At 41.4% G+C, this 9,093-nt stretch overlaps 1 protein-coding gene across 4 annotated transcripts in view; it reads right to left on the bottom strand.

Moving 5' to 3' along the window:
* Positions 1-215: 215 nt before the first annotated feature.
* Positions 216-9,093, bottom strand: part of zgc:110410 (LFG_like domain-containing protein) — a 345,300-nt gene continuing 336,422 nt past the window's right edge. For 2 of the 4 annotated variants that reach the window (XM_029747008.1, XM_029747007.1), the window contains exons 3-11: positions 7,989-8,297; positions 7,311-7,389; positions 6,735-6,788; positions 5,750-5,840; positions 5,602-5,639; positions 4,208-4,295; positions 1,516-1,605; positions 1,118-1,165; positions 216-823 (exon numbers count right to left, since the gene is read on the bottom strand). In XM_029747008.1, coding sequence (XP_029602868.1) covers positions 674-823; positions 1,118-1,165; positions 1,516-1,605; positions 4,208-4,295; positions 5,602-5,639; positions 5,750-5,840; positions 6,735-6,788; positions 7,311-7,389; positions 7,989-8,297 — 947 coding nt within the window. In that variant the 3' untranslated portion in view covers positions 216-673. Of the gene's footprint in view, positions 824-1,117; positions 1,166-1,515; positions 1,606-4,207; positions 4,296-5,601; positions 5,640-5,749; positions 5,841-6,734; positions 6,789-7,310; positions 7,390-7,988; positions 8,397-8,803; positions 8,890-9,093 lie in introns of those variants that run through there. The other 2 variants (XM_029747012.1, XM_029747011.1) reach the window with 2 other exon arrangements.

The raw sequence follows: 9,093 nt of genomic DNA, 5'->3' as shown, positions 1-9,093 counted from the left end.
CTCCAGGCACTTATATATATAAACTCCAGTTGTACTTTATCATAAGCCTTTTCAAAGTCAGCTATGAATAACAAACCTGGCTTCCCAGATTTTTCATAGTGTTTTATTGTTTCCAGTACTTGTCTTATTTTATCTCCAATGTATCGTCCATGTAAAAAACCTGTCTGATTAGGATGAATAATATCAGACAATACCTTTTTTAAATGTTGCGTTTCATTTTTATTTTAATTAGTAAACATTTCTAAAAACACAATTCCACTTTTGACATTATGGGGTATTGTGTGTAGGCCAGTGACATAAAATTACAATTCAAATTACAATTCAAATTTAAATTCAGAATGTAACACAACAAAATGTGGAAAAAGTGTGAATACTTTCTGAAGGTATTAAGTTGCATAACATATAATGTCAATATGGTAATTTATACATCAAAGAATACGAAACATGGAAGTGCTTTTCTTTGGCTGAATCGTTGATGCCGATCTACTGTTGGAGCTAGGAACACAAGCATTTCGCTACACTCGCAATAACATCTTCTAAATACGTATATGTGACCAATACATTTGATTTGATTTATTAAAGGCATTATCCTAATTCCTACTCCACGCTCGTCCCTCAACTACATCAGGGCAGGTGGCTTGTTGCGCTATCTGACGTAAAACAACGTTTTAAGTTAACGGCTGAGTCCAATGAGTGCCAGTAGCATGGTGAACAGACCGATAATGTCCAGGTACAGGTTGAGAGCAGCGAAGACGTACTCCTCTGGTGAAATGCTGTATTTGTGTTTCCCACCCAGTATGAGCTGGGTGTCCATCACCAGGTACTGGAGACATATATACACAAATCAGTTTGTTATATTGCTAAATAATATATTACCGTGTAGGTTGTTTCTGACTGTTTACAGAATGAATCATACACATCTTTTTCATTTTAAAAACCCCGCATGGGTGACCATTCCAAAGCTTCTTAAAGATTGTGTATAAAGGACTACATATATTTTTATAGAGATGCCAGCGAACGTGTATTGCTTGGTGGTATGAAGGTGTCCTTGAAAAGGATAGCTTTCTCAACCACCCTAGCCAATGAATTAAATAGCTGGAGGAAGAAGGTTACTTACCAATGAAAATAGCAAGGTTCCCAGGCAAGCATACACAATGTACAGGTACTATGGATTAAAACACAAGCATACACAATGTACAGGTACTATGGATTAAAACTAAGTTAGTTTCTGAACAAGTGTAAAACTAAAACTGAAACATGGTCAATGTTCTTCAATCTCCATTTACAATACACAATTTAAAGGGGCAATCTGCGATGGGTACATCCATTTTCGGGCCAGTCAATGCATCCATAGCCTATGAATTTGAGAGTGGTTACATTTGTCCAGACCCATTCTTCAGCTGTTTACCAAAATAGTGGCGGGGATGGCATTGCTACTGTTTATTAAACAGCAGATTGCCGCTTTTGAAATATTTTGTACATACTGGTATACCTGTGAAATGACTGTTGACTTACCTGGGATCGCATGATTCCACACAACAATGCAAAGGATATGAGAGTCCAACAGAACACCCACAAGCCCCCACTGATTAAGGTGAAGTCCCACTATAACAGAAATGAGGGAAGATGGTAGACTGCTTGAAAGCTACATTTTAGTCATTTAGCAGACGCTCTTAATCAGAGCCACTTAGTCAGTGCATTTAATGAACTAAGATACACTATGTGACCAAAAGTATATGGACACCTGCTCGTCTAACATTTCATTTAAAGATCATGGGCATTAATATGGAGTTGGTTTCCCCCCTTTGCTGCTATAACAGCCTCCACTCTTCTGGGAAGTCATTAATATGGGGTTGGTCCCCCCTTTGCTGCTATAACAGCCTCCTCTCTTCTGGGAAGTCATTAATATGGGGTTGGTCCCGCCTTTGCTGCTATAACAGCCTCCACTCTTCTGGGAAGTCTTTAATATGGGGTTGGTCCCCCCTTTGCTGCTATAACAGCCTCCACTCTTCTGGGAAGTCATTAATATGGGGTTGGTCCCCCCTTTGCTGCTATAACAGCCTCCTCTCTTCTGGGAAGTCATTAATATGGAGTTGGTCCCCCCCTTTGCTGCTATAACAGCCTCCGCTCTTCTGGGAAGGCTTTCCACTAGATGTTGGAACATTGCTGCTATAACAGCCTCCACTCTTCTGGGAAGGCTTTCCACTAGATGTTGGAACATTGCTGCTATAACAGCCTCCACTCTTCTGGGAAGGCTTTCCACTAGATGGTGGAACATTGCTGCTATAACAGCCTCCACTCTTCTGGGAAGGCTTTCCACTAGATGGTGGAACATTGCTACGGGGACTTGCTTCCATTCAGCCACAAGAGCATTAGTGAAGTCGGGTACTGATGTTGGGCGATTAGGCCTGGCTCGCAGTCGGCGTTCCAATTCATCCCAAAGGTGTTCAATGGAGTTGAGGTCAGGGCTCTGTGCAGGCCAGTCAAGTTCTTCCACACTGATCTCGACAAACCATTTCTGTATGGACCTCACTTTGTGCACTTGAGCATTGTCATGCTGAAACAGGAAAGGGCCTTCCCCAAACTTTTGCCACAAAGTTGGAAGCACAGAATCATCTAGAATGTCATTGTATGCTGTAGCGTTAAGCCCGAACCATGAAAAACAGCCCTAGACCATTATTCCTCCTCAACCAAACTATACAGTTGGCACTATGCATTGGGGCAGGTAGCGTTCTCCTGGCATCCTCCAAACCCAGATTACTCTGTCAGACTGCCAGATGGTGAAGCGTGATTCATTACTCCAGAGAACGTGTTTCCACTGCTCCAGAGTCCAATGGCGGTGAGCTTTACACCACTCCACCACACCACCACGCTTGGCATTACGCATGGTGATCTTAGGCTTGTGTGCGGCTGCTCGGCCATGGAAACCCATTTCATGAAGCTCCCAATGAACAGTTCTTGTGCTGACGTTGTTTCCAGAGGCAGTTTGGAACTCGGTAGTGAGTGTTGCCACCGAGGACAGATGATTTTTACGCGCTTCAGCACTCGGCGGTCCCGTTCTGTGAGTTTGTGTGGCCTACCACTTCGCGGCTGAGCCGTTGTTGCTCCTAGAAGTTTCCACTTCACAGCACTTACAGTTGACCCGGGGCAGCTCTGAAGCATGAAAGCATGAACTTTCTAAAGCACAAACTGTCTAAAGCATGCGTCAAAACCAGCTTGGGCTAGTTTGCTATATTATTGCAAATGTTTTTGTGACAAAACCATCGGTAGAGTTGAAAATGCATGGAAACCCATTTAACTTAGATTGTTTTGTCCGGTACATGGGAACTTTGCCGCAATAGTGTTTTTTTATGGGCCATACCTCATCACACACTGCCTTTTTCCCTAAAACAAGTCAGTTTGACGGAAACACCCCTCTGATGGGAAAAATGAGCAATAATTCCATATCCTTGAATTCTCATGTCCTGTCTCCTCACCTCCTTCTCAAAACCCATTGGATGAAAAGGTCAGAGCTCCCTCCCTTCTGACCTTTTCATCCAATGGGTTTTGAGAAGGAGAGACCTTTGACCTTGTCATCCAATAGGTTTTGAGAAGGAGGTGAGGAGAGAGGACGTGGCGAATCAAGGAAATGCTATTGAGATTCTCCCCATTTTGAAGTAGTAATTTGAATTCCATTCAGGTCATCAGGAGGGGTCAGCCAATGATTTAAACTCCTCAGCAAACATTCCATAACTGCAGTAAATCAGTAAATCACCAACCTGGCTTTATACCTGATCAGACTGTACACACTCTAGGTGGCAGTAAATCACCAACCTGACTTTATACCTGTTCAGACTGTACACACTCTAGGTGGCAGTAAATCACCAACCTGACTTTATACCTGATCAGACTGTACACACTCTAGGTGGCAGTAAATCACCAACCTGACTTTATACCTGATCAGACTGTACACACTCTAGGTGGCAGTAAATCACCAACCTGACTTTATACCTGATCAGACTGTACACACTGCAGCACAGTAGATGGTGGTATGCAGTGTGTTATTGTTTCTTCATAGATTACCAGTACACTCACAAGTTGAAGGAGAGGAAATGGACTACTTTAAAATGGAGATAGCCACAATGGCGCTGCCCATGCTTTCACAGAACACGTTCATTACAAGGATTTCAGGTGTGCCATCTTTCTATATCTAAGGGAGAGGACGTACTCTGGACTGCATGGCGAAGACACTCAGGGCCAGGGAGACCAGTGCTGTGGCACCCACAGCCCACATAACAGCTTCCGCCTCATAGAACCTGCAACACAAACCAAACTCTCATCTTTCACTGAAATAGGGTTGCAACAGTTCTGTAACTTTCCCCCAAATTCCCGAGGCTTTTACAGAAATCCTGGTTGGACGATACCCCCGGAATTGGGAGGGAATAAGAAGGAAAGCAGGAATTCTCCAACCACGATTTCTGGAAAACTTCCACATTTTGGGAAAGTTACTGGAGTTTATCAACCCTATACTGAAATATCACTGGATCTGTTAGAGTCAGAGTTTATCAACCCTACACTGAAATATCACTGGATCTGTTAGAGTCAGAGTTTATCAACCCTACACTGAAATATCACTGGATTTATTAGAGTCAGAGTTTATCAACCCTACACTGAAATATCACTGGATCTATTAGAGTCAGAGTTTATCAACCCTACACTGAAATATCACTGGATCTGTTAGAGTCAGAGTTTATCAACCCTACACTGAAATATCACTGGATAGATTAGAGTCAGAGTTTATCAACCCTACACTGAAATATCACTGGATCTGTTAGAGTCAGAGTTTATCAACCCTACACTGAAATATCACTGGATTTATTAGAGTCAGAGTTTATCAACCCTACACTGAAAAATCACTGTATCTATTAGAGTCAGAGTTTATCAACCCTACACTGAAATATCACTGGATCTGTTCGAGTCAGAGTTTATCAAACCTACACTGAAATATCACTGGATTTATTAGAGTCAGAGTTTATCAACCCTACACTGAAATATCACTGCATAGATTAGAGTCAGAGTTTATCAACCCTACACTGAAATATCACTGGATCTATTAGAGTCAGAGTTTATCAACCCTACACTGAAATATCACTGGATTTATTAGAGTCAGAGTTTATCAACCCTACACTGAAATATCACTGCATAGATTAGAGTCAGAGTTTATCAACCCTACACTGAAATATCACTGGATCTATTAGAGTCAGAGTTTATCAACCCTACACTGAAATATCACTGGATTTATTAGAGTCAGAGTTTATCAACCCTACACTGAAATATCACTGGATAGATTAGAGTCAGAGTTTATCAACCCTACACTGAAATATCACTGGATATATTAGAGTCGGGTTTCCTTTGGAGGAAACTTTTATACTGCAAACCTCCCATGGAGGAATGGATTAGACATAAATGTATATTACAAACCTCCATGGAGGAATAGTTTAGAAATAAACTCATACTGCAAACCCGCCGTGTGCATGACTGACATGCTGGTTTGTAAAGGATTTAGTCTATCCAGCAGAGGTCAAGTACATCAGGGTCACTCCAGAGGCATACAGTACTCACACAGTCATAGAGCCCAGCAGTAGACCTTCTGCAATGGTCTACACAGAAAAATAACACAGAAAAATAACACAGAAAAATAACACAAAGGTCAGACAATACAACTAACGTGTTTTCATTTAATTGATGCCTTTTTGGAATTGATACTTACAAACAGTCCCAAGGCTAGGAAATTGAACGGGACCTTCCGACGTATATTGACACAACAGGACAAGGCAATGATGATGACAAGCACCACTGCCCTGTTCAGGAAACAACAGTACAATATATCAATACAATATAGTACAATCACAGAGCTTAATATCAAGGTCTTCATGTGGGGTTAATTTGTCCACTGTTTAGATATCAGGGCCTGTATTCATAAAGTGACTCAGAGTCGGAGTGCTGATTTGGCATCAGGTCCAATGTCCATGTCATGGCATTCACTATGACTGTGAGAGACAATTTACGTATTTACCTGAATTATTTGATATGAATTGTTAACCATTAATATTTAAGTAGTAGTAAGACATTTCTGTCCTGCTAGTGTCTCTGTTTTTATGGTCTCCACTCTAGCTTCCTGCAGCTAATCTGGGCGTATAGTCACTATAGATGGCTTGAGCTGACAAATGAGTTAAAAACTGCATTACCTAGACAAGAATGTGTTTTACTAGAGATAGCTTAGTAGAACAATCCCTCATTATCTCAAAATCATCCTTGCATCTGGGAAACTAAGCCAGGGTGGGGTTATGACAACAACCCTGTGCAGATAACGGCCGGATGAACCCAGAGTGGATTATGATGCTCCTTGGTCTGCATGGGAGGGGTTGAACCAACCATGACTAAGCATTCTTAGTGTCAGTTGTATAAAGAACTCTTCATTTGTGTAAAGGTTAGGATACTCGGCCCAATACTCAACGGTGTTGGGCCGACCAGCCTCATTATTACAATAATCAATCGATATCGAATAAAGATGATTTGTTTGAAGAAATTACAAAGTTCTCTCTCACTTGATTAGAATATTCCACATTCATGATCTAAAAGACCAATCAGATCCTAGGTCAGCACTCCTGCTGTGAGAAGGTTTCTGAATACTGGCCCGGGACTCAAAGCAGAGAGATTCTGTAGAATTCAGTGGATGTCATGGCATTACTTACATCATGCAAAAAGAAAACCAGTAGGTGTTCATAGACCAGACCCTCAGAGCCTCCCTACGATTACAGAAGACAACTCATCTCTTTGTTTTATACACTTCTTGTAGGTACATTATAAAGCTGTGGTATTGTGGAGTTAAACAAAAAATGTAACATTGAATCTAACAGGAACTGCTTTCAACACTTCAAAGTGTTGGACAACTTAAAGTGTTGAAGTCTTAAAGTGTTGAAGTGGTTTAGGTGTTAAAGTTTTAATGTTGGGTAACACTTAAAGTGTTGTAGTGTTAAACATGTTAATGTTAAGTAACAAAGTGTTGAAGTTTTAATGTTGGGTAACACTTAAAGTGTTGAAGTTGTTAATGTTAAGTAACAAAGTTTTGAAGTTTTAAAATGTTAATGTTAAATAACAAAGTGTTGAAGTTTTAATGTTGGGTAACACTTAAAGTGTTGAAGTTGTTAATGTTAAATAACAAAGTGTTGAAGTTTTAATGTTGGGTAACACTTAAAGTGTTGAAGTTGTTAATGTTAAATAACAAAGTGTTGAAGTTTTAATGTTGGGTAACACTTAAAGTGTCTCACCAATACAGAAAGGCGCAGATGATCCCAAAGGTGACTAGAAGCTGAATCATCAGAGTCAGGTACACCTTCTTTATAAAGCCTGTGGAAACAAATCCCTTAACTGTAACCAGGTGTTTACAATGGGCCCACTGAGTCAGGTACACCTTCTTTATAAAGCCTGTGGAAACAAATCCCTTAACTGTAACCAGGTGTTTACAATGGGCCCACTGAGTCAGGTACACCTTCTTTATAAAGCCTGTGGAAACAAATCCCTTAACTGTAACCAGGTGTTTACAATGGGCCCACTAGTTAACTTCAGGGCAATAAGACAGAACACAGCAGTAGGGCTGCTTTCACCTCAACGCTTGTTTATTCAATGGCGTCAGGGGCCGTGTGTATCAAGCAGTAGGGTTGCTGATCTAGGATCAGGTTTCCCCTGTCCACACAATCGTATTAATTATGATCTTAAAGGGAAAACTGATCCTAAATCAGCACTCTTACTCGGAGAGGATTGATGCGGCTCCAGATCATCAGGATACAAAGACACCAACCCCCAAAAATCCCCTGTGTCCGAGTCTGAAATGGCCCCCTATTCCCTATGTAGTGCACTACTTTTCAACAGAACCCTATGGGCGCTGGTCAAAAGTAGTGCACTACATAGCAAACAGGGTACCATTTCAGACGTAGGCACTGACTAACCTCTTCTTATAGCTTTATCATCAAAGCAGCCTGTGTCCTCCAGCCCGGTGGAATAGTCAGGTGGTAGTGGAGCCCATTGTTGTTGCTGGTCCTCGGGATGAGCCTGACCCATGTCGTCATACTGACCCGCTGGAGAGACCACCGCTATGTTGCCAGGACCAACGTTCAGACCATAGTGGGGAGAACTGTAGTTCTGTTGACCATGGGTGTTCTGTTGACCATAGGTGTTCTGTTGACCATCGGTGTTCTGTTGACCATAGGTGTTCTGTTGGCCATCGGTGTTCTGTTGACCATAGGTGTTCTGTTGACCATAGTCCTGAGAGTAGGGCGATGGAGGTTGGGCTTCACTGCTTCTTTTCGATTGATCCATGTTTACCCTCCAAAAAGATGTCTGTCAGGTAATAAGTCCTAATCGTTCACACACAGAGAAATATACCTGCGTCATTAACTGGCAATAAACCTTCCTCTTCCTTTCACTGTCCTGATAGACACAAGATCCTGTTGAATGATCCGTGAAATGGAGAGAAAAGCACTAGCAATCGCAGCAGAATTATGAACTACAAAGATATAAAATATATTCCTATTTCATCTAAAAAATACAATTATATTTGTAAATCATTTAGGTAAAATCCAACTGTAAATTTTCCCCTGTCATTGTGGAATAACCCACCGCTGTTGATAAGGAACCTTTATTTAAACTAGGCAAGTCAGTTACTGACATACATCATACATGTAATATACAACAGCAGTTGGCGTAACAAATCATTTAATAAACACATTGATTGTCTTATAATTCTACCCTCAGATCTACTCACCTTACCTCTTACACAGGGCTCCGGTCGTTCTCTTCCTGTAACAGTCCCTCCAGGGCAAAGTCTACCTGTAATCAGTTGGCTTGCATCCTAAATGGAGACCTAATTCACCTAATCCCTATGTGGTGCACTACGATACAGGGAATAAGTTACCATTTGGGACGTAACCATGGTTTCTCCAGAGACAGGACTTTGCTTTCATCGTTAGGAAAGGTTAGGGTTAAAGGGTTAGCTAAGATGCTAAGTAGTTGCAAAAATGCTAAAATTGTCCGTGAGGCGATTTGAATACGCCA

The sequence above is a fragment of the Salmo trutta genome, unplaced genomic scaffold, assembly GCF_901001165.1.
Source record: "Salmo trutta unplaced genomic scaffold, fSalTru1.1, whole genome shotgun sequence".
Lineage (NCBI taxonomy): Eukaryota > Metazoa > Chordata > Actinopteri > Salmoniformes > Salmonidae > Salmo > Salmo trutta.
Note: the sequence above shows the minus strand (reverse complement) of the source record. Positions and strands in the feature narration are given on the sequence as shown.